The 26,712-nt window shown below is 42.6% G+C and overlaps 1 protein-coding gene across 1 annotated transcript; it reads right to left on the reverse strand.

Moving 5' to 3' along the window:
* Positions 1-524: 524 nt before the first annotated feature.
* Positions 525-25,375, reverse strand: LOC120528168 (zinc finger protein 501-like). The gene is made up of 3 exons (XM_039752251.1): positions 25,257-25,375; positions 8,011-8,564; positions 525-1,982 (listed from the first exon to the last, which is right to left on the reverse strand). The coding sequence occupies exons 2-3, from the start codon at positions 8,420-8,422 to the stop codon at positions 1,069-1,071; spliced, it is 1,326 nt and encodes a 441-aa protein (XP_039608185.1). The 5' UTR covers positions 8,423-8,564; positions 25,257-25,375; the 3' UTR covers positions 525-1,068.
* Between the last annotated feature and the right edge of the window lie 1,337 nt (positions 25,376-26,712).

The raw sequence follows: 26,712 nt of genomic DNA on the forward strand, positions 1-26,712 counted from the left end.
GATACCGTTTACCGATGTGCTCGCCCCGCTTCTGTGTTAGCAGCTAAGTGAGTGACTTTTTCTTCGGAGGTTTCATTTTGCCGATGTGCTGGCCACGCTTGTGTATCCTCGGAGGTGGAACCCTTACTCCGACTCTGCCTCTCACTTCCAGGCCGGACAGACAGACAGACAGACAGACAGACACTTCCACTCATAGACGTTTATATATACGACAAGGAAATGATCACAGGCTTCAATGCTTGTTTTCAGATTTATGGCGGCTGAATAAATCCAAAGAGGACAGCTTCATTTATGTTAGGTAGAATGCCCAGAGGGGACTGGGTGGTCTCGTGGCCTCAGAACCCCTGCAGATTTTATTTTTTATCTCCAGCCATCTGGAGTTTTTTTTGTTTTTTCTGTCCTCCCTGGCCATCAGACTTTACTCTTATTCGATGTTAATTAGTGTCGTCTTATTCTAATTCTTACTTTGTCTTTTTCTTTTCTTCATCATGTAAAGCACTTTGAGCTCCATTATTTGTATGAAAATGTGCTATAGAAATAAATGTTGTTGATGATGATGACGTTTAGCTGTTTTTTTTTTTGCGCAGTTTAATCACGTCAGGAGCATTTTGCCAAAAGAAGAACTCCAAATGATTACTTGTGTACATACAGTAATCACATTTTTAAGAAACCAGCTTTCTGCTTTAACTCAGTTACATGTGTGCAGGTAAATGCGTTGAGGACGGTTTTCTCCAGCCTGAAGTTGTGTATGTGCACAGGAAGATGGTTACTGTCAAAGAATTGTTTGCCACATTCAGCATAGCTGTATGGCTTTTCTGGACAATGGTTTAGTTTGCTAACTTTTTAGGACAGGAGTGAACCTCACACTCTTGAGTCCTGAAGTGTGCTTGTTTCTCTGGTGTGAATTTTGCATATTCTTTTAGGTTTGCTGTCAGGGCTTGGATTGTTCCTAACAGTGTGGCCTGGGATTTGACTTTTTTTTTTTAAATAAGACCAGCACCACTGCCACACTCTCTGTGGTTTTATTTCACATCGGGCTCATCTCCGATAGCAGTTTGTGATATTTGGTTATTTTTTCTCTTTTCGTTTCTTTCCTGTATGGGTTCTCGCGTGGTTGTGAAGATGGCTTACTTGCGAGAATCGTTTGCCACACTCAGGACAGCTATATGGCTTTTCTCCAGTGTGAATCCTTGTGTGCCTATGAAGATGACTTAGTTTTGAGAATCGTTTGCCACATTCTGAACAACAGTGAGGTTTGTCTCCAGTGTGGTTTCTGATGTGGTTTCGTAAGCTGCTTCCTTGGGCGAACTGTTTGCCACATTCATTGCAACAGTAAGGCTTTTCTCCACTGTGAATCCTTAAGTGGTTTTGAAAATTGCACAAGAATGAGAAATCTTTACCACATTCGGAGCAGACAAACGGCTTCTCTCCTGTGTGAATTCGCCGGTGTTTCTGAAGAGAGCTACTGTAAGGAAATTGTTTGCCACATTCAGAACAGGAATAGGGTTTCTCTCCAGTATGAACCCGGGTGTGCCTCTGAAGAGTGTTATAGTCAAAGAATTGTTTGCCACATTCAGAACAAGAACACGGCCTTTCTCCCGTATGAACTTGCATGTGCCTTTGGAGGCTGCTACGATTTGGGCATTGTCTGCCACATTCTAAGCAGGCAAACGGCTTCTTAACTGAATGAATCGACTTATCTTTGCAGGCAGATTTTCTTTTTAAAGTTTTCCCACGTTTGCGCCTGGTGTGTAACACCTCTTGATCTGTGTTATGGACTTGTCGTCGGTCAGTGTTGATGGATTTTGTCGGTGTCGGATTGTCTGCTGTAAAAGAACTGCACAGCAAAGACGCCGAGGTCAGCTTCTCAGATCCTCTTTTCGATTTCTTCACTTTCTCCTTGACCTGTTCCTGCCGTAGTCCATGCCGAAGGGGGCGCTGATGGAATGAAGACACAGAGAAGCTGCAATTCTCCAGGAAATCTGCAATAACACAAACACTTTATTAGAATAGATCATTGTGAAAGCGGTATCTGTCACGTGGACTGGACTGAGATCCTGGCTCTGCCTGTTGTGTGTTTGGGACTTGGCATGTTCACTTGGTGTCTGTTCAGTTTCTCTGTCTTCCCCTCCTAGCCCTCAGATCTGTCCGCTGTGTTAATTACCACCTGGTGTAACGGAGTGGTGGCTCCGAGGCTAGGGATCTGCACTGGCAATTGGAAGGTTGTCGGTTCAAATCCCGTAAATGCCAATAGGGACTCTGCTCTGTTGGGCCCTTGAGCAAGGCCCTTAACCTGCAATTGCTGAGCACTTTGAGTAGTGAGAAAAGCGCTATATAAATGCAAAGAATTATTAATTATTATTATTGTGTGTGTGCCAGTGTGGTGCCCTGCAGGGGACTGGCATCCATTCTCAGGTTGATGCCTACCTTACTCCGAAGATGCTGGTGACCTAAGGTTAAGAAAATGGATGAGTGGGATCTGGCAAGTGCGTTTTTGTCAAGTAAAACTCAAGTTCAGACCCCCTCCATAACACTATTGCCCCCTCATTTTATTTGATTTTCTCAGTGTTCCACTCATTTATATTGCTCATTTTTAACAGGACCCTCCGGCGAACGGATCATCTTCAGTGATGGAATCGGCCCCGGAGCCTCGTCTTATTCTGTTGTCATTCACCTCCATTTTAATTAATAAAAGAGAGAGTTGCTGACTAGACAGACGACCAACAGGAATGGCAATCTAGGAGGTACATTTGGCTTTTCCTTCTTTGTTAGATTTCTTTATAGATAGATAGATAGATAGATAGATAGATAGATAGATAGATAGATAGATAGATAGATAGATAGATAGATGTGAAAGGCACTATAAAATAGATAGATAGATAGATAGATAGATAGATATGAAAGGCACTATATAGATAGATATGACAGGCACTAGATAGATAGATAGATAGATAGATAGATAGATAGATGTGAAAGGCACTATATGATAGATAGATAGATAGATAGATAGATAGATAGATAGATAGATAGATAGATAGATAGATAGATAGATAGAATTAATAAAGTATCTATCTATCTAAGGGGAAATTCACATAATCCAGCAGCAGTATACTGATACATAAAAACAATATTAAATTAAATAGTAATAAAAAAGCATGTAAAAGCAGACAATAACTTTAAATAATGTTAGCATTTACTCCCCCAGGTGGAATTGAAGAGTCGCATAGTGTGGGGTCTCCTCAGTCTGTCAGTGGAGCAGGACGGTGACAGCAGTCTGACGCTGAAGCTGCTCCTCTGTCGACAGATGATCCTGTTCAGTGGATGCAGTGGATTCTTTATGACTGACAGTTTGCTTAATGCCTGTCTCTCTGCCACAGATGTTAAACTGTCCAACTTTACTCCTATAATATATATATATATATATATATAAAATTTTATAAAAAATAAATAAATAGAGCTACACCTTCTCTTGCGTTAGTGAGGCCCAGTGGTTAGCACTGCCACTCATGGCTCCAACTCAATGCTTTATGGCTTAACCACAGAGAGACTCGGAGGTATCAGCAGACCAACAGAAATGGGAATCTGGCAGGTCAGTCTGCTTTATCTGCCGACTCAGGGGGCCCAGCATTCTGGGCCAAATTCTGCACTCTGCTGTCGTCCACATGGCCTTCATTAGAACACTCTAGATGAGAACAGGCCATTCAGCCCAACAAAGCTCGCCAGTCCTATCCACTTGTTTCCTCCAAGAAAACATCAAGTCGAGTTTTGAAAGTCCCTAACGTCTTACTGTCTACCACACTACTTGGTCTCTTATTCCAAGTGTCTATCGTTATTTGTGTAAAGAAAAACTTACTAATAGTGCTGGTGCAAAATTTCCCCTTTACAAGTTTCCAACTGTGTCCCCGTGTTCTTGATGATCTCGTTTTAAAGTCACTGTCTTGATCCACTGGACTAATTCCCTTCATGATTTTAAACACTCCAATCATGTCACCTCTTAATCTTCTTTTGCTTAAACTGTAAAGTCTCAGCTCTTTTAATCTTTCCTGGTAACTCATCCCCTGTAGCCCTGAATCAGCCTAGTCGCTCTTCACTGGACCTTCTCTAGTGCTGCTATGTCCTTTTTGTAGCCTGTAGACCCAAACTGCACACAGGACTCCAGATGAGGCCTCACCAGTGTGTTATAAAGCTTGAGCAGAACCTCCTTGGACTTGTACTCCACACGTCAAGGCGCTATATAACTTAACATTCTGTTAGTCTTCTTATTGGCTTCTGAACACTGTCTGGAAGTCGATAGCTTAGAGTCCACTACGACTCCTAAATCCTTCTCATAAGGTGGTCTCTCGATTTTCAGACCCCCATTGTGTAGTCAAACCTACCATTCACATGTTGCCTGCCTCAGTTTTACTTGATAGACTCCAGTCCTTCTATCACACTCTAAAAGAATATGCAGGCCAGGTAGACTCTTAAGCTTGTTAGTAGGGATGAAGGGGCTCGGACTGGACTAACACCCTCTACTGTCCTGCTGTCTGACATTGCTGCTCCACCTCCAAATGTTACCCTGAACTGAATGAACAGTGCTTGAGAATATTATGGGATGTCACATATGGTTCAAAGCTCCTAAGTGCACACTGTAATCTTTTTAGTTAGCCAAATAAAGGTGTCATTTTGCTTGACTTCTCACTACCTCCATAATGGCTAACACGGTACAACACCCTAGTACTAGACTAGACTCTTTCCCACATATTCTGAAGGTCTACAGCCATGGCCCAAAGTTTGAAGGATGACCCAAGTGTTGGTTTTCACCAAGTTGGCTGCTTCAGTGTTTTGAGATCTTTGTGTCAGATGTTTCTCTGGTAGACTGAAGCAGAATGACAAGCATTTCAGAAGTTTCAAAGGCTTTTATTGACAAGTCCATGAAGTTTATAAGCAGAGTCCATATTTGCAGTGTTGCCCCTTCTTTCTTTTTCATGACCTCTGCAGTTCACCCTGGCAGGCTGGCAATCAACTTCTGGGCCAAATCCTGACTGATGGCCGCTGCCCATTCTTGATAATCAATGCTTGGTGTTTGTCAGAATTGGGAGGTTTTTGTTTGAGGATCGACCACAAGTTCTCAGTGAGGAGTTTCCTGGCCATGAACCCCAAATTTCCAAGGTTTTGTTCCCAGAGTCACTTAGTTGTCACTTTTGCCTGATGACCCGGTGCTCCATCATGCTGGACAGTTCATTGTTGGTCACCAAACTGTTCTTGGATGGTTAGGAGAAGTTGATCCCAGAGGATGTTGTGGTCCCATTCCTTATTCATGGCTGTGTTCTTAGTGAGCCCACTGCCTTGGCTGACATGCATGGTCTCAGGATGCTTTACTGTTGGCATACATGACACAGGACTGATGGTAGCGCCGCTCACTTTTTCTTTCCCCCAATCAGAAAGGGGATTCATCAGAGACAATGACTTTCCCCCAGCAATCCAATCCCAGAATGTCAGTCTGTCCCTGAAGATTTGCTGCCCTTCTTGACACCCAGCAGGCCATCCTCCAAAAGTCTTTGCCCCACTCACACCTGCCTGCTGCCATTCCTGAGGAAGCTCTGCACTGGAGGTGCCCCCCTCGATCCCGAGCCATGAATCAGCTTTAGGAGACAGTTGTGGCGCTTGCAGGATTTTTCTTGGGTGCCCTGGAGCCTTCTTCATAACATCTAAACCTCTCTCGCTCCTTGAAGTTCTCAATGATCTGCTAAATGGTCGATTTAGGTACAGTCTGACTAGCAGCAATAAAAGCCCTTTTTATGCAAAGCAATGATGGCCCTTTTGTAGCAGTGGAAATGTTTTGTTTTTTTTTTTTAGATGAAGTTCGTTTTCATGGCAAAGAGGGACTTGACAATTCATCGGATTCCTCTTCAGAACATGTTAGGAAATTAAGGCGCTTTCTAAATAAACAGGATTGTGAGAAATTAATTCATGCATTTATCTCTAGTAGGATTGACTACTGCAATGCGGTATTCACTGGCTGTTCAAACTGTTCTCTATACAGCCTCCAGTTAATCCAAAATGTTGCTGCAAGAATTACTACAAGAACTAGAAAATACGAACACATCACTCCAGTTCTTAAATCCTTACACTGGCTCCTGGTTAAGTTTAGGGCAGATTTCAAAATCCTCCTTTTAACATGTAAAGCATTAAATGGCCAAGGTCCGGCTTACTTGTCTGAACTTATCATGACTTACAAACCTGAGCGCACATTAAGATCTCAAGATGTCGGTCTGCTTGTGATTCCAAGAATTAATAAAATAACAGTGGGAGGTCGAGCTTTTAGTTACAGGGGGCCCTAAACTGTGGGGTGGTCTGCCAGCTATTATAAGAGATGCCCCTTCAGTCTCAGCTTTCAAATCTCACTACTTCAGTTTAGCACACCCTGACTAGAGCTGCTGATTAACTGTACAGACTGCATCTCTGTTGTTAGTCATTAGCACTAAAACATAAGTAATATGATAGTTAGAATTTGTTACTAACCCTCCTCATCTATTCTGTTTCTCTTCTCGGTACTCAAATGTGGCACTTGGTGCCACGGCCCACCTGCCAAGTTGTTTTGCCTGCCTGTGGTAAAGTCATCCCTGATGGAGGATCACAGGAATCGTGGGAAAGAGGGGTCCTTTCATCGGAGCAACGTTTCAGCCGTGGATTGGCCAAATGGGGAGGCAGCTTGATGGATGAGGTCTCCAGGACTCTAAACAAATCCAAATCTTATTATGTGATATCATCTCCTGTTAAATTCTGCTCCGTACTTCTAATATTTTTATTATTATGCTGTATTAAGGATTTGTTCTGTTCTGTGTTATTGTATTGACCCCCTTTTCTTTTGACACCCACTGCACGCCCAGCCTACCTGGAAAGGGGTCTCTCTTTGAATTGCCTTTCCGGAGGTTTCTTCCATTTTTTTTTTTTCCTACAAGGTTTTTTCTTGTCTTCTTAGAGAGTCAAGGCTAGGGGGCTGTCAAGAGGCAGCGCTTATTAAAGCCCATTGCGGCACTTCCTGTGTGATTTTGGGCTATACAAAAATAAACTGTATTGTATTGTATTGTAACATTCTGGAGTCGATGCAAATTGCCATCGTAAACACTGAGGCAGCAAACTTTGTGACAATTCATAGTTGTGTCATTCTCAAAGCTTTTGGCCACGAGTGTATAATTTATAATAATCAGAGTAAAGTCAGGGCTGTGATCTCGGAAAAAAGGGAGACAGGCGTACAAGATTTAGGAATCTACTTTCAGAGTAAAAAAAAAATTTGTGTCTGTGTGAGGACGAGCGTCTGTGGACATGACTGGCACAAACAAGTCACTCCATCTGCACAAAACATGGCACGGCATTAAAAAAAATGACGGAAGTGTTTGGACCAAAGTCACTCCAGTAGACTCAGCTGCATGGACTGACGGAGTCATTTTTATTTTGGCACATTTCTTTCCTAATTGGAACATATTTTTTAAGAAGATATGAATGTTTCATTTCGTTAATTATAATACTCATGGGTCCTCCCTGCGTGGAAGTTTGCATGTTCTCCCCGTGTCTGCGTGGGTTTCCTCCCACAGTCCAAAGACATGCAGCTTGGGTGCACTGGCGGTCCTAAATTGTCCCTACTGAGTGCTGGGTGTGTGTGTACCCTGTTGGTGGGCTGGTGCCCTGCCCAGTTCCTGCCTTGCACCCTGTGTGGGCTGAGATTGGCTCCATCAGACCCCCGTGACCCTGTAGTTAGGATATTGCGGGTTGGATAATGGATGGATGGATAATACTCATGTTATTTTATGATTAAAATGATAGTTTTTCTTGGGAAAGCTATGTGTTGGACTCATTCAACTTTTCCGAGCTTTCAGACAATTTCACAGTTTATTATTTGCTAGTCGTTATACACTCGGGCTCCTCGTCTCTATCTGTGCCTTTCACTCGAATTTCCACCTACAAAAGACAAGACAAAACAGCGGAAGAACGTGTAAATCTTCTTTCACGTTTAACCACATCACTTACTTATTCCCACTTTGCTAGATGACTTCTGTTCTCCTTCTTCTCCTCTCCAGTTTCCATCACCGATTTTCTCTTCAAACTCCGATTTCAGTTCCACAGAATTCTGCTGGGGAGCCAGTTGTCCCATGTCTGTGACCCAGGGCTGCAAACTGGAGTGGGATTCTTCACAAAAATCTTGCTTGAAAATGTTGCCAGTTTTGTGCTTTTGCAGTTCAAGGCTAACGGACAAATCTTCCAAATCCATAACTTTGACTTCCACAATCTCCCCCTTGCACTCCTCCTCTTTAAACACCGAAACGTCGCCTTCGCAATCCTCCCGCTTCACGCACACATCTTCTGGTGTGCCCCACTCACAGTCCTCCTGTTTAATGTGTGCTAGCCTTTCAGCCACGCTTTCAGTGTTAGCCGAGGCCATTGCTGCGTGTGAAACTCTTTTCTCCCTGACTGTATGCTATCCTCTTCTAAGATTCTCTTCTTGCACGCACAGACACTGGACTGGAGACCATTCCACACTGCTCTGCATGGCCTTGGGAACTGGGAAGGAGGTTCATTTTTATCTGTCAACAATAAAAGTGATATAATTAATTCATACAGTCACCTAAAATAACTTGAGCATGTTTCAGGGTCACTTCCAATTTTTTAACAACACACATACGATTTCCAGCTACGTTTTATGTGAGATATGAAATGCTGGGGGACCCTCCAGGTCAGCCTAAGAAGATCTCCACAGATCTGGAGTGAAAAAAAGATTTCACAGTAGACAAAAATCTTAGCTGGCCAAGGCAAACGAAACGTGACAACGTTTACAAATTTTGGCATTTGTGTTTGGAAACGTTTCACGCTGGCAGCACATATCTACACAAGTCTGGTCAAAATGTAAGAGAGACAGATCCAGGTTCTTGATTTGGCCTAAATGAAGACCATCATTTCAAAGAGACTTAGCCTTGGATGTATTCATAAGTCACACATCAATTACAGTGAAACCAACAGATACTGACACTGAAGAGAGTGTGTTCAGTACACACACACAAACATACAGAGTCACGTTTTATAGCCACTGTAATGGAAGGATTTTTCTAAAGAGAGGGGGGGATCAAGAGAGCAGATGGGCGTTGGTCGCTCAGCGCAAAAACCAGCTTCAAGAAGGAAAAGTACTGGGAATATGGCCAGAGGGTCATGCTGACTTGTTTTTCACTTCAAAGGGCTTCACTACGCAATTCTTATTTTTGTGTGCCTCCTGGTACCAGGTGTCGTCATCATCAGGACCAAGTGCAAAACAACACCGCGTCCCGTGGAAAGGTGTGTGTGCTGAAACTAATCACTTCTGTATACACTGCTTACACGTAAGCCGCTTTGGGCAAGGACGCTCAATTAGTATATAAGGGAAGGTTCCGCCCTCAGTTTCTTTGGAGGCTCAACCGTGGGGAAAGCGCGCACCGCCCGGTAAATTGGAAGGGCAAATAATAAGTTGATCCTTTGACAAGACTGACAAGCGGGCCCCCTCAGTCTACTGGTCTGGGATGATGGCTCTGTGCCTTTTCATATGTTTGTAAGTATTGTTTTGCTTTTGTATGTCTGCATTATATTGCATTAGATGTGTTTGATTATTATAATTGATTTAGTAAATAAAATAGAAGTATTGGACCTCTTCTCTCTGATTCTTTGCCTACTTATGTTCATATCCCTGGAACCATTTTCCCGTAACAAAACATTTTGGCGTCACGAACAGGATTTTGGGGAATCTGGTAAAATATTGAACTATTGAGTGAGGCAAAAAGAAATCAGAGATGTTTAAGAAGAAGAATAAAGACCCTGAGGCAGCTCCTTTACCTCTTCCCGGTTGGGAGGAAACGGTGTGGGAAGACTGCCAGAGAATTGAGATGTGGGGGGGGGATTAGCACAATATTGGCAAAGTTTAGGCCCCCCAACACCAGTCAATGTACTAGCCGCGCTTAAGAAAATGCAAATAGACTTGGTGGGTGCGTTAGGCGGCCTCGATGGCCGAATCCCAGGTAGCTGTATTATTGCCGCGGGTACAGCGGGCCGAGGGGATGACGGAAAAGGCAGCCTTATGCATAGCCAAGATAAATACCTGGCTAAAAATTTGCGAGCAGCTAGCAGTACACGTAGCAATGTATAAAGAGAATGCCATATAGAATAAGCAACGATCGCTCAGTGTTATAGTGTGTGGTGGCGCAGTAGTTAGCACTTATGCCATGATTCGAGTTTATTTGTGATTTATGTTGAAGCTTACATGTTGTTTGTTTTGAGTTAATATTCTCAATGACAGTTTAGTCTTTTTGACGAGAGTGCCGTCTTGCTGTGGTATTGAACCGCGTGATTTACAGTTTAGTCTTTTTGACGGGAGTGCTGTCTTTCTGTAGTATCGAACCGCGTGATTTCTTGATAGTTGGATTTGCCCTAATTGGCGCAGGAATGGATCGCCACGGAAGCAATTCCTCGTTGTCACCGAGTCATTTCGCCAATGGAGTCTCCTTGATCTAGAAACCAGCGCCGTTTCGAGCTGAGTAGAATCGTGTTAGAGTTAACATCCGTTAACGTCATGAGAGGCTGTTTTATATTATAGTCTGATAAGTAAAGCAGCCTTCAGAAAAATGTAGGAGGATAGCACCAAAAAGAATAACAAGCGTTGAGAAGAATATAATGCGAAAAAGAAAAAGTGCACTGTATTTAATATCAAAGGTACCTGGCGCTCGCTAATGTTTGTGTATATGAATATGTCTGTGCTGAACTTATTCAATGTGTGTGCCTGTATACTATGTGTATGCCTGAGCATTAATTGTTCTCTGTGTGTGTGTAAATATGTTTGTGCTAAAAATGTGTGAGCGTGCCTGTTTGTTCTGTGGGTGCGTACGTGTGTTTGGGAGTAAGAAAGCAAAAACATGGAGACTTCTGGGTAATGTAGTTCAACTATGATTTGCTGAAGCTGCCGTGTGCATATAAACTTCCAGAGCTCTGAGTAAATATGGGTTAAAATAAATGTGAGTATGAGTAACATTTGATAAAATGAAGAATGCAATCACTTTTAGTAATAAGTGATAATAAGTAACAAAACTGAGGTAAAGTTGAATGTGTTAAAACAATGGTTTTGGGTGATTTTTTGTATGTTATATAGTGTATTAGAGGGATCCCTATGTGTGTGTATGTTAAATAGGTTTCAGTGTGCTTAAAAGAATGTGTAAAAATATGTGTTGTTTGCAAGAATTAAATAATTGGTATTATTGTGAATGTAAATGTTGAAATTAAAAGAGCTCTTAATTCTAAATTAAAAAAGATTTGAACAGGTGGTGTAAAAGGTCTCCAGATTAAGCATATTATATGAGCACCCCTTTTATTTGAGTACTGGCCAGACTCTGATAAAAGGGAGGATTTTAATTAAAATGAGTAAATTTCGATTGAAGGAGACATTCTTTTACCAAAATGAAGCAGGTTATTGGTAATACTCCTTTCAAAGCCTATGTTGATTAGTGCTGCTTAGAAAACAAAATTTACTGTATATTGGAGAGGCAGAGCACAAGGAAAGCTGCTATAATGTGAGGGTTACTTGTATGTGGTAATGAAGGTAAGTGTAAGTGACAATATGGTGTGCATTTGTTTGGTGATGGTCAAATGCGACAATGGGTATGAAGAATGGCATGTGGCAGTATAAAAAGAGCCAATGCCAAACTGTAAGTGAAAGAAAGGGAATAAGGAGGGTTAACTAAGAGGAAAACAGACTGTACTCTTTGGAGTCAACATTCTGAAAAACGTGTAATAAAACATCTGGAAGATAACAATGAAAGAATGTGCAAGATCAACTGTCTTTGACAGAAGGTTATGGGGAAAAGAAAATCAGTGTATATAATTGAAGTAGATTTGAAGTATTTTCTTAGTTTACCTGATAAACAAGTGGGTTCTTCATTCTAAATATGGGTAGAAATGTGCAAATTTCTTAGAGGGCTTTATAGTAAATAAAGACACATTTTGCATTATAGGGCATTTTGATATATTGATTTCTTTCCTCATTTCCTTTGTGTGTAATATTGACATGTTTGTGTGAAATACAGTGGAATACTGGGATCACAACAAAACTAATGGAAGGCTCACTTTTATACATGTATAGAAACTTTAAAAATGAACACCTTGTGTAAAAAGAAAAATGTTTTTAGGACTTTGCATAACTGAACAATGGTTTGTGATTAGATACATGGGGAAGAAGTGTGGAGCCTAACCTTTTGTTATTTAATGTCACCAAGGAAAAGATTGAGAATTTACCCGTCTAGATTGTGGATTTCTTTCTTGACTCTGCTTGATATGTTGTGTTTAATTTTGTTTAAATTTTACATTTTGAAACCAGTTTAAATCTTGGAACAAATGCAGATAATTTGAATATTATGTCAATATTATTGGGACCAATTTTTGTAATGATTTATTATTGAGTACTTTTCCTTTTGTAATACATTGATTGACTTTTATTTTAATGACTTGGGACATGTTTTTTTTAATTGAGTGGAAATTGCAACCAGCCAAACTGGAAACAGCTATAAAGGAGGACTTGAACTTTGTGCTTATCAATCTAAATTTTACTCTGATTGTTTAAAGACAAATTGACTCAGACAAGCACAGACTGGATTGAACTGACCGTTTGTTTCACTGCTAGCAATATTTTTAATAGGGGTACCCCCAACGAAACAGATCTGACATCTTATGACATATTGTTTTTTGGATCCATAAGTAGCTACCAATGAAGAATTAATATGCTGACTATTTAAATGAGCATTTTAAGTCTTTACATCTGCAGGTGAAAGCTGTTTTTCCTAGTGCATCGTAGATGACAGCATTTGAAGTTGAACCAGAGATTGGGCTGTGATAAAGGTCTGCAGATAAACTAATTATCTGACTCCAAGGAGAACCCAGCCATACCAAAGAGGGAATCAAGTCATGAATCAGGCCATCGATCAGCTGACTACTGGACAACGCACTTCGATTCCAGTTCCAGACATCATGGATACCTGCTGCCAAGAGCTCAACTATGCTGGTGATGTTTGAGCCCAAAAGATCATCGTGGATTCCGAATCATAGATGACATCTGCCTACTTGGGTCCTTTTGCTTGGGATGTTGGACCCCAACACCTGCTTTGGTCCTTATTAGAGAAGAAAATCTGTCACACTTTTACTCTGCAGGGCTCAATGTTCTTGCTGGAGCCTGCTTTGACTGTCCACTTGTTTGACAAATGGCAACATCTTTTGGGTTAAAAGTATTTGAACTGTGAAAGATATAGAAGGGAAAGCTAATTATTTGTAGACAAAGCAGAATATAGGGATTCCTAAATAATATGTATTTAATGAATGTTTGTATTAATGGGAATACTATATAATTTGTATTTTTAGATAAATGTTTTGATATGCCTTCTGATATTTTGTATGAGATAATAAGTCACCTTTAAGGACCAATGATTTGGTTATTTGTAAAGTTAATCAGAATTGAATCTAATCTAACATAAGGGATCTATTAGAGATTGTTAAGTGATTGTCATTGAAGGGACAATGCACTATTACTAGTCAGGGTCAGTCCAGTTTAGATATTCTAGGTTATTGATTGTAGTGTTATAGCAAATAATGTAGAACTTTACATTTAGGTACATTTAATTAATTGAAAAGAATAATAGTAAGCATATGGGATGACACACATGACTAGTATTTTGGGGATAAGGGACACATACTATAGGTCAGGACATCTATAGCTTTTAGAAGAGGATAAAACAGTTTAGGCTAGCATGTTGATGGTGATACAGGTCAAATGATTAACATCATGGCTTGATGAGTATATGTTATGGAAATCAGTGAAATGAAGTAATAATTTGGCCCATAGGAGATGGAGTGTCTTATACATACAGTGGTGAGTGTGAGGTCAGTGAATTAAAAAGCCCAAATGAAGTTTGAAGATCTCTGAAGATATGAATCCTTAATAAGAAGCTTGGGTACAACCCTTGAAATTGAAATTGAAATAAATGTGACCTCAAAATGACCCAGTGATTTGCATTTTGGAAGTAGTGCTGACATCTTCGAAGGGAGGATTGACACCTACTGTCCACAAGATGGTTGCATTAATGTGATAAAGGTGGCTCAAGGTTGAGACCACAGCTGGGTGTATATTTGGGCAATTTTATGAATGAGTGTGTTAAGATGTGAGCATGGTGAGGTGTGTAAGGACTTTATCTCTGATTATCATTGTGCACAGCGGTGGCAACCTAAAACTGAGAATTTTTGAGTTATTTAAGATAAATATTTATGCCATCTGTATCATCACCAATAATATTAATTAGTATTAACTTTATTTGAACCTGGGTATCATGGGGGTTCATGTTAGTGAAGCAGAAATTACTCTCTTAATAGTATGCGTTGTTGCTTGTTACTAGTTTCCTAATTAGTTATTACTAGAGTTGCTGTCAAACAGGTGTGCACCCAATTTCTTGAACCATGGACACCTTCAGTTAAAGATTCTTATTCTTTTCTTAATGACAATGTGGATGATGAAATACCAAATCAGAAGAAACTCCTTGGGTGAAGTGCTAGTAACCGCTCCCCAGGGAGGTGACCCTCTACGGTCGCAAAGTACCTGGGTTGAAGAAAAATTGTAATTTCACTGGAAAAATATTTCTCCAAGCGAAGAAAAAGCATTTATTATGGACAATTGTTTTATTATTATTGCTTTAATGACTATATTTAACTGTTATGTATTTTGTGCTTTACGAAAAATTGCAATCAGAACAAGAAGGGCAAGAGCGCTGGGTTTGTGCTGAGCGAGGGGCCGAATGTAATGGAAGGATTTTTCTAAAGAGAGGAAGGGGATCAAGAGAGCAGATGGGCGTTGGTCGCTCAGCACAAAAACCAGCTTCAAGAAGGAAAAGTACTGGGAATATGGCCAGAGGGTCATGCTGACTTGTTTTTCACTTCAAAGGGCTTCACTATGCAATTCTTATTTTTGTGTGCCTCCTGGTACCAGGTGTCGTCATCATCAGGACCAAGTGCAAAACAACACCGCGTCCCGTGGAAAGGTGTGTGTGCTGAAACTAATCACTTCTGTATACACTGCTTACACGTAAGCCGCTTTGGGCAAGGACGCTCAAATAGTATATAAGGGAAGGTTTCGCCCTCAGTTTCTTTGGAGGCTCAACCGTGGGGAAAGCGCGCACCGCCCGGTAAATTGGAAGGGCAAATAATAAGTTGATCCTTTGACAAGACTGACAAGCGGGCCCCCTCAGTCTACTGGTCTGGGATGATGGCTCTGTGCCTTTTCATATGTTTGTAAGTATTGTTTTGCTTTTGTATGTCTGCATTATATTGCATTAGATGTGTTTGATTATTATAATTGATTTAGTAAATAAAATAGAAGTATTGGACCTCTTCTCTCTGATTCTTTGCCTACTTATGTTCATATCCCTGGAACCATTTTCCCGTAACAAAACAGCCACTAACAACATTAGTAAGCCCACCTATAGTTTCAGTGGTCTACCTGTCTAACTGGCTGTTAATCCCACTCAGACCACCATGTTTGTCATCTCACTGCTCCACACTCAGAAGCACTCCTCCTCTCACTCCTCTTCTTTTCATGCTCTCTCGTGCCTGTTTATCATTCTGTCAGGAAGACGACTCTGATGTCACTTCCAGCTAGGAATGTCACAACAACTGATACAATGATGACAAAAAATCTCAACTCTGGAAACGTGTTAGGATTCAGCATTAGTAGTACTGTCTGAAATTCACTACTGCACTCCTGCTTGGCTGAAAGTAGACAAATAACTTCAGAAGATGCTACCATATATGAGAGAAATGTGAGGGGAAACCAAATGTGGAAATGGCTCACAAAGGCGATGAAACAGCACCACATCAACACACGTCGAAAAGAAAAAGAGCAGAATGTTTGAGGCAGGAAAATGTCGGGGCGCGATTGCAAGAATTGTGCTCATCATTTAGAGAAAAATAGCAAAACACGCACAAAAGCTTTTGTTATTGCCACTTTTATCCCTTTATGGAGAGTTTGTTCAGAAGTAGATTCATGGGGGCTTTGAGAACACAATGTTGTGACCGATAAGGGGCGAGTTGTAATTGAACTGGCCGATTTAAAGAGTGGTATTCCACAGGGGTCAGTGCTGGGGACGCTGCTATTTTTAATATATATATATATATATATACAGTCCCTGACAAAAGTCTTGTCACTTCTCTATTTTGTAGAAACTCCTGCTATTAACCTGACTTTTAATTAATCAACTGGTGTTAGAAATAGCTCATATGAAAAGCTAAAGCCCTCCCAAATGATGCTTAATGCGCCGAAATAAATTAGTTTCACTGAAAAAAGATTTATCATTTAATCAAGACAGAAAGGTCAAATTTGGGCAAGACAAAAGTTTTGTTGCCTATACAGAAAATGAACAACTTGACTGCAAATCCAAAAATATGTCAGCAAATGAAGTAGTGGTGCTGTGAGATCCAAATTTAATATCTTGTATGACTTCCATGAGCTTGAAGGACAGCATCCATCCTGTTTGGCAAGGACTCATACAATTTATTGATGAAGTCACCAGGAATAGCAAAGAAAACAGTCTTGCATGCCTCCCAGAGTTCATCAATATTCTTTGGTTTCGTCTTCCATGCTTCCTCTTTCATCCTAGACCACAAATGCTCAATGATGTTCATGTCTGGTGACTGGGCTGGCCAATCCTGGAGCATCTTGATCTTCTTCGCTTTAAGGAACTTTGATGATGGAGCACCATCCTGCTGCAGAATTTGCCCTTTTTTTATGGTTGGGTAGCTAAGATTTCCTGGTATTTTAGACTATTGATGTTGCCTTCCACCCTGCAGATCCCTCGCATCCCCCCATACTGGATGTAACCCCAGACCAGGATTTTGCCTCCACCAAACTTCACTGTTTTCTGGGTAAATCTCAGCTCCATGCGGGTTCCAGTAGGTCTCCTGCAATATTTGCGGTGACTGTGGTGTAATTCGACAGAAGATTCATCTGAAAAATCCACCTTCTGCCACTTTTCCAGCGTCCATCCTTTTAGCAGGCTGTGGGCCTTGGCAAATGCCACCTGGTTTTTCAGTTGTCTTTTGTTTAGTGCTGGCTTATGGGCACTGATTCGACCATGGAGGCCATTTCGAGACAGAATCCGACAAACTGTTCTGGTTGACACAGGGGCTTCAGGTGACCAGGTCTCGTAAAGCTCTGCTGCAGTGGAAAATGAGCTGGCCTTGGATTTTCGAGCCAACAAACGGTCCTCTCGAGCAGTTGTCTTGTGGGGTCTTCCTGACCTGGGCTTGTCAAAAATGTCTCCAGTCTCTTCAAATCTTTTTTTTTATCCTCTGAATTTGAGGCTGAGACACATTGAAGGTGTTTGCCACATCAGCAGTGGATTTGGTCTTCAGCCTCTTGATAATCAACACTTTAGTCTCAGGATGAATCTTAAGCATGCTTGCAGAGGTCTCGTTGCAGTTGATGTGAAGGTCTAGTGTACTGGGGTTCTTTTTATACACACCTGAGACCTAATTGATCCATTATTAGTCACAGGTGAAGCTCATATGACAAGGGGACAACACTTATGTCCTGCCAAAAATGGACTCAATGGGCTTTACCAAGCTGTGAATATTAGAATACTTTTTGTCAGTTTCGTTTTGCACTGAAACATTATTACAAAAACTGATGGGATTAAAATGACCCATTTATTGTAACAAAATCTTGATTAGAAATATATTTTAGCAGCACTTCCGATCAATTTGAATACAAGCGACAAGACTTTTGTCAGGGTCTGTATATAATATATATATTATACATATTACAGTATATATATACACATACATATATATATATATATATACATACACACACACACAGTGGGAGGCAAAAGTTTGGGCAACCTTGTTACTAGTCATTATTTTCCTGTATAAATCGTTGGTTGTTATGATAAAAAATGTCAGTTAAATATATCATATAGGAGACACACACAGTGATATTTGAGAAGTGAAATGAAGTTTATTGGATTTACAGAAAGTGTGCAATAATTGTTCAAACAAAATCAGGCAGGTGCATAAATTTGGGCACCACAAAAAGAAATGAAATCAATATTTAGTAGATCCGCCTTTTGCAGAAATTACAGCCTCTAAACGCTTCCTGTAGGTTCCAATGAGAGTCTGGATTGTGGTTGAAGGTATTTTGGACCATTCCTCTTTACAAAACATCTCTAGTTCATTCAGGTTTGATGGCTTCCGAGCATGGACAGCTCTCTTTAACTCACACCACAGATTTTCAATTATATTCAGGTCTGGGGACTGAGATGGCCATTCCAGAACGTTGTACTTGTTCCTCTGCATGAATGCCTTAGTGGATTTTGAGCAGTGTTTCGGGTCGTTGTCTTGTTGAAAGATCCAGCCCCGGCGCAGCTTCAGCTTTGTCACTGATTCCTGGACATTGGTCTCCAGAATCTGCTGATACTGAGTGGAATCCATGCGTCCCTCAACTTTGACAAGATTCCCAGTCCCTGCACTGGCCACACAGCCCCACAGCATGATGGAACCACCACCATATTTTACTGTAGGTAGCCGGTGTTTTTCTTGGAATGCTGTGTTCTTTTCCTCCATGCATAACACCCTTGTTATGCCCAAATAACTCCATTTTAGTTTCATCAGTCCACAGCACCTTATTCCAAAATGAAGCTGGCTTGTCCAAATGTGCTTGAGCAGACCTCAAGCGGCTCTGTTTGTGCTTCCTCTGCATCACTCTCGCATACAGCATCTCCTTGTGTAAAGTGCCAATGGTTGAACGATGCACAGTGACTCCATCTGCTGCAAGATGATGTTGTAGGTCTTTGGTGCTGGTCTGTGGGTTGACTCTGACTGTTCTCACCATTCGTCACTTCTGTCTATCCGAAATCTTTCTTGGTCTGCCACTTCGAGCCTTAACTTGAACTGAGCCTGTGGTCTTCCATTTCCTCAATATGTTCCTAACTGTGGAAACGGACAGCTTCAATCTCTGGGACAGCTTTCTGTATCCTTCCCCTAAACCATGATGGTGAACAATCTTTGTCTTCAGGTCATTTGAGAGTTGTTTTGTGACCCCCATGTTGTTACTCTTCAGAGAAAATTAAAGGAGGAGGGAAACTTACAATTGACCCCCTTAAATACTCGGATTCACCTGTGTATGTAGGTCAGGGGTCACTGAGCTCACCAAGCCAATTGGAGGTCCAATAATTAGTTCTAAAAGTTTTGGAATCAATAAAATGACAACGGTGCCCAGATTTATGCACCTGCCTGATTTTGTTTGAACAATTATTGCACACTTTCTGTAAATCCAATAAACTTCATTTCACTTCTCAAATATCACTGTGTGTGTCTCCTATATGATATATTTAACTGACATTTTTTATCGTACCAACCAACGATTTATACAGGAAAATAATGACTAATAACAAGGTTGCCCAAACTTTTGCATCCCACTGTGTACATATGTATATATAATCTGTTCAAAAGAAATTAAAGGAACACTTCAAAAACACATCAGATCTCAATAGGGAAAAAAATCCTGCTGGCTCTCTCTACTGCTATGGACTGATATGGCGATGTGTGAGGAACGAGAAGATGGCACATTGTGTGATGGAAATGAAAAGGATGAACCGACAGAGGGCTGAATTCAAAGACACCCCAAAAATCAAAGGGAAAAAAATAACGATGTGGCAGGCTGGCAGGCTCGCCCACTTTGCTGAAATGTCATTGCAGCAACTGCAAATCATACTCAGTAGTTTGTACGACTCCCATTTTCTTGTATGCCTGCCTGCCTGCCATTGTCCTAATGAGATGACGGATGGTATCCTGGGGGATCTCTTCCCAGATCTGGACCAGGTCATCACCGAGTTCCTGGACAGTTTGAGGCGTCGGACCCAGATATAATGTCCCACCCAGAGGTGTTCTTTTGGCTTGAGGTCAGATTAGTGAGCGTGTTTGGGCCAGTCAATGGTATCATTTTCTTCATCGTCTCGCAAATATATGACGTCAGGCATTGTGGTGCACCAGGAGGAACCCAGGAGCCACTGCACCAGCATAGGGTTTGACAAGGGGGTCCAAGGATTTCATCCCGATACCTGATGGCAGTCCTGGGGTGCTGATGTGTAGCCTGTAGAGGTCTGTGCGTCCCTCCATTGATACACCTCCCTCCCTAGATATACCATCACCGACCCCCCACCAAAACTGGTCATGCTGAACGATGTCCCAGGTAGCATGACGTTCTCTACGGCTTCTCCAGACCCTTTCATGTCTGTCACATGTGCTCAGGGATAACCTGCTCTCATCTGTGAAAAGCACAGGGTGCCAGTGGTGGACCTGCCAACTCTGATATTTTATGGCAAATGCCAATCGAGCTCCACGGTGCCCACTAGAGGATGTCGGAACCTCAGGCTAGAGACATTCACACCAGTGGCCTGGTAGAGGTCATTTTGTAGGCTCTGCCAGTGCTCATCCTGTTCCTCCTCACCCAAAGGAGCAGATAGCGGTGGGTCCTGCTGATGGGTTAAGGACCTTCTACGAGGTTCCCTGTCCAGCTCTCCTAGAGGAACTGCCTGTCTGTCTCATGGAATCTCCTCCATGCCCTTGAGACTGTGCTGGAAGACACAGCAGACCTTCTGGCAATGGGAGGCACATATTTATGGAGAAGTTGGACTACCTGTGCCACCAAACTCTGTAGGGTCCAGGTATGGCCTCATGCTACCAGTAGTGACACTGACCAGTAGACAAATGGAAAACAGATGAGGAGGGAAAAATGTCAGTGGCCTTCCTCCAGCTGTGAAACCATTCGTTCCTGTTTTGGGGGTCGTCTCATTGTTGCCCCCTCTTGTTCATTTCATTAAACTGATGAACAAGCCCCTCTGCTACTAAACTGACCAGATCAACAGCCCACAAGTGTCACCGACTTGATGCTAAACTCTCATTCAAAAGTGGACCTTGCATTTTTTTTTTGCAGTACATTTTTTAGATTACACACTACTCTTCACCTGAGTAATGCAGGTACTTTTAATAAAATGGGATTTTTGTTTTTGGCCGTGGCACTGAACAGGCATCGAGGACTGTAAAATGTCACTGGTGTCAATTTCAAATACAGAAGTTCTGGCATTGTGACGTCCCCACATACGAGCCCTGCCTCAAAATGACTTCTCTGGAGCAGAGAGGAACCCACTGTCTGCACCTGAAGGCCTCTCACCCGAATCCATCGGACATCCTGCTAAAGCAACTCAGGGCAGGGCAAGAGGTTTGGAAAGTGGAAGGATGGATGGGTAAAAGCATTTGACACTCTCAACCAATATCTCAGAGTTTAGGATACTGGAGGACACAATGGGTTTCTTGGGTACTAGGAAAGCTGAACACATGGAAATTATGTGGGGATGGTGTGGTGCACAGTGGACAGTACAAACACTGCCATCTCCTGCGTGGAGGGAGAACAACTCTTACAAACAATTTAAACGGCCCCCGTGTCCTTGACTTGATTGCCACTCCCGGTTGCGGTCTGTACAGAGTGTGCATGTTCTCCCCGTCTCTGTTTAATCTGCTCCAGGTACGCCACCGACATGCCAGTGGATTGCAAGTTAGGCTGAATGGAGATCTCCGAGTTTACCCACCGTCACTGTGTGTGTGTGCGCGAGTGTCTTGTGATGGACTAGCATCCTGTCTGCAGTTGGTTACTGCCTTGTATTTGGTGCAGCCCGGATAGGCTTGTGCTCCCTCACGACCCATCGCATGCATGGCTGGATTAATTCAATCAGGTGACCCTGGGCTGGGCCATCTCTGTGCCCCTCTACCCCACCCCACATTTGAAAAAACAATAAAAAAAAGAGAAGAGAAGCGATAGTCGTCTTCTTCTTTTGGCTCATCATCTTGTTCTGTCACCCCCGTCACCTACAGTACATGTCCTCTGTCAGCACATCCATAAACCTTCTTAGACCTTCCTCTGTTCCTCTTCCCTCTCAGCTCTATCCTTAGCACCCTTCTCCCAATCTACCCAGCATCTCTCTTCTCCACGTGTCCAAACCAACGCCATCTCGCCTCTCTGCCTTTGTCTCCTAACCATTCAACCTGAGCTGACCCATCTAATGGACAGGATTAGAAAGGAGTCCATCCTCGTCACACTCAGTGCAAAGCTTCATATTTTTAACTCTGCAAATTCCTTCAACCCCTTTCGAGAACAAGAGGCTTGAGGTCATCTTGCCAATTTGCCTCTTACAATTCCTACATCGTGGCTACAGTTTAAGGGTGACCGGGCTTTTTCAGTTATTGCTCCAAAACTTTGGAATGATCTGCCACTCCATATCAGATCTTCTCCTTCGACTGAGGTTTTTAAGGCTCGGTTAAAACCCACGTTTTTCTCCTCCGCCTTCTACAATTGGGTGAGGTTGTCGGGAGAGGGAGGAGAGAAATTACATAGTTTTAATCAACTTCTTTCAGCTGCTCCCATTTAGGGGTCACCACAGCAGATCATCTTCTTCCATCTCTTCCTGTCCTCGTCATCTTGCTCTGTCACCCCCATCACCTGCATGTCCTCTCCCAGCACATCCATAAACCTTCTCTTAGGCCTTCCTCTGTTCCTCTTCCCTGTCAGCTTTATCCTCATCATCCTTCTCCCAGCATCTCTCTTCTGCACGTGTCCAAACCAACGCAATCTCACCTCTCTGACTTTGTCTCCCCACTTGAGCTGACCCTCTAATTTCCTCACTTCTAATCCTGTCCATCCTCGTCACACCCAATGCAAATCTTAGCATCTTTAACTCAGCCACCTCCAGCTCCGTCTCCTGTCTGTCAGCTTTTCACTTTGGAAATGTATTCCTACAGTATAAGAGTCCCCATTAAAAACACAGAATGGATAAATGTGGGTACAAATATGTCATGCAGAAAATGATGACGACTTTCAAGGGAACCGAGTACTTTTGCATGGCACTGTACAAGAACATACGTCAGAATTACTAGAAAATCCATTGTAATGAGAAGTCAAGCAAAATGACCCCTCTTACAATTGATTACAATATGCAAGCTTTCGAGGCAACCCAGGCCCCCTTCTTCAGGCAAAATGTCATACAGAAAGTGGACTTCACTGTGTTTATATAGACACCAGGACAGAAAAAGCATTAGAAAACTGTTAAATGAGACTCCTTAAATGTAAAAAAATAAAAATAAAAGACCTCTCCGATTCATTGAGCAAAACAGGAGAAAGAGGTCATTTTGCTTGACTTCTCACTACGTCCATAATGGCTAAGACGGTACAACACCCTAGCACCATAGAAAATCCATTTATCACTATCTCTCTATATACTGTATACTCAGCAAAAAAAGAAACGTCCCTCTTTCAGGACTGTGTATTTCAAGAATAATGTTTTAAAAATCCAAATAACTTTCCAGATCTTCATTGTAAAGGGTTTAAACAATGTTTTCCATGCATGTTCAATTAACCATAATCAATTAATTAACATGGGCGTTAAGACCTTAACATCTTACAGAAAGTAGGCATTTAAGGTCACAGATCTAAAAACGCAGGACACTAAAGAGACTTGTCTACCGACTGTGAAAGATGCCCAGGGTCCCTGCTCATCTGCGTGAACGTGCATTAGGCATGCTGCAGGGAGGCATGAGGACTGCCGATGTGGCTAGGGCAATGAATTGCCATGTCCGCACTGTGAGACGCCTAAGACAGCGCTACAGGGAGACAGGAAGGACAGCTGATCATCCTCGCAGTGGAAGACCACGTGTAACAACACCTGCACAGGATCGGTACATCCGAATATCACACCTGCGTGACAGGTACAGGATGGCCACAACAACTGCCCGAGTCACACCAGGAACACACAATCCCTCCATCAGTGCTCAGACTGTCCGCATAGGCTGAGAGAGGCTGGACTGAGGGCTTGTAGGCCTGTTGTAAGGCAGGTCCTTACCAGACATCACCAGCAACAACGCTGCCTATGGGCACAAACCCACCTTCGCTGGACCAGACAGGAGTGGCAAAAAGTGCTCTTCTCTGATGAGTCACGGTTTTGTCTCACCAGGGGTGATGGACGGATTCGTGTTTATCGTCGGGAATTGAGCACGCCTGGGACCTGTTGGATCGCAGGGTGGGGCTAGGGCCATTCCCCCCAGAAATGTCCAGGAACTTGCAGGTGCCTTGGTGGAAGAGTGGGGTAACATCTCACAGCAAGAACTGACAAATCTGGTCCAGTCCATGAGGAGGAGATGCACTGCAGTACTTCAAGCAGCTGGTGGCCACACCAGATACTGACTGGTACTTTTGATTTTGAGCCTCCCTTCATTCAGGGAGACATTGTGAAACATTTTAGTTTATGTCTTATGGTGTTGACTCTTTTAGTGTTCATACAAATATTTACACATTAAGTTTACTGAAAGTAAAAACAGTTGAAAGTCAGAGGACGTTTCTTTTTTTGCTGAGTATATATATGAAATCCAACGTCTGTCTGTCTGTCTGTATGCTTTTCACGAGAGAACTACATAACGGATTTGGATCGGGGCTTGTCTATAATTTGCTTCGACATTCCGGTTGATTTCTGTGACGTCTTTCATCGCGCTAAGTATGACAGTTGTCTTGCAGGTCCATTCGCGCGACTCTGAGACGGAGGCTACGGGGGAGCTCAAGAAGCAGCAAGCGGTATCAACCTCTGAGCAAACGAATCCTAAACGTACAGAGAAAAAAAGTAAGTCAAGTGTATTCACTGCACGTTACCGTTCAGCGCGTCATTAATGGTATACAATAACTCTTGCAAGAATAACCGAGCACGCGTATGTGAAGTAATGAATGTCGCTGTGGGTACAAAATGGCAGAATAAAGCTTTGTCGGGTGGCCGCCTGCCATCAAAGCCGCTTCTGTGAGATCCTCTGAGGCAGACCGCAAGTTCAAGACGCCCGTATTGGGTCTTCTGCCCCCTCTTCGGGAACTCAACCCCCTGAGCACAGACAGGGGGAGCGGGCGACTCACAGTACACGGCAGCCTGGAGACTCGGCGTGAGCGGCGGGCCGTGAAGCCCAAAAGCTGAAATAAACAAACTGCCGCGATTCCCACTCGTTCTGTTTTGCTTTCTTCTTCACTTTCCTCCCTTCTTTCCTTCTCTCTCTCTCTCCTTCTCTCTCTCTCTCTCTCTCTCAGGATTCATCGCCCTCTCGCTGTCCTAGTTTTCCTGCCCACGCCCACCCCATACGCTCTCGTTACTTACCTCCACTCTTCCTCTTCGCCACTCTTTCTCTCCTCCTTCTCTTTCCTCTGTTTGCTTTAGTCCGTGAAGTGCAAACACGTGTCTTCTAAGGCAGCCTGCCCGAGGAAATAAACATAGAAACAAAAGAAGACATCAAGGAGGGACTCTACGAAACGTTGCAAGAAAGGTAAAACCAACCGGGTGTGCAGTGCCATCTACCGGACGGAGGGAGGATTATTTTTTTCCTCTCTTATTAAAGGACTAGCTGCGTGTGGTGTTCAGGACAAAAGAAAACTCCAAAGACTCTCTAGCAGCTACTGTATATTGGTGAACCTGCAGAGACGTTAGCTAAGCTGGTAGTCGTGAAGTCGAGTGAACATGTGGCACGGACTGAACGGGACAGACTGGAATCTGCCTCATACAAACGCGTGGTAGAACGATAGACACTTGGAATAAGCGACCAAGTAGTGTGGAAGGCAGTAAGATGTTAGGGACTTTCAAAACTCGACTTGATGTTTTCTTGGAGGAAACAAGTGGATAGGACTGGCGAGCTTTGTTGGGCTGAATGGCCTGTTCTCGTCCTGAGTGTTCTAATGTTCTAATGAAAAAGTTGCAATTTTGTGAAGCATACTGTGGTCTGTGTTTGGCTTGAACGTAGGGAACACTGCTTTACAAAACTGACAAATAGACATTGTAAAAATGCAAATCAGTGCAGACTAATTGAAATGTGAGCAATAATAAAGAAACATGACGTTTGTGCCCAAGAAAAATCACCAGAATGGGTTTGACACGCTGGTATTGTTACCAGAAAAAGAACGCAAATTTCTCGTTTGTGTTTAAAGACCGCTTATGCATGCTCATGCTTTTTTCCCCCGAGGCCTCTCTGTCGGTTTCAGCTCTGAAAAACACGAGGGCAGTAAATGTCATGTAACCATTTCAGTTTCGCTTAAATGTTTATATAACGTTGTTCTGATTTCTTAAACAAAACTATCCAATGACAAATATAAAATGCCTTACTTTTCTATCTTACTTGAAAACGAATATCGTTCACATCGTTTCAAGAATAGCTGGCGAAATAAACCAGTTCATCTTAGCATTTGGGCGGCACGGTGGCGCAGTGGTAGCACTGCTGCCTCACGATAAGGAGACCTGGGTTCACTTTCCGGGTCCTCCCTGCGTGTCCTCCCACAGACATGCAGGTTTGGTGCATTGGTGATCCTAAATTGTGTGTGCTTGGTGTGTGTGCCCTGTGGTGGGCTGGCACCCTGCCGGGGTTTGTTCCTGCCTTGCGCCCTGTGTTGGCTGGGATTGGCTCCAGCAGGCCCCCGTGACGCTGTGTTCGGATGGATGATGGATGGATCTTAGCGTTTCAACAAAAGAAAAAAAAACATACAAAAAGGTGACAAAAATAAATAATTTCAATTGCCCTAAACTGCTCTCTATTTTAAACACACTTTATAACTTTTCTGTAAATCAC

Source organism: Polypterus senegalus, chromosome 4, assembly GCF_016835505.1.
Source record: "Polypterus senegalus isolate Bchr_013 chromosome 4, ASM1683550v1, whole genome shotgun sequence".
In the NCBI taxonomy this organism is placed as follows: Eukaryota; Metazoa; Chordata; class Cladistia; order Polypteriformes; family Polypteridae; genus Polypterus; species Polypterus senegalus.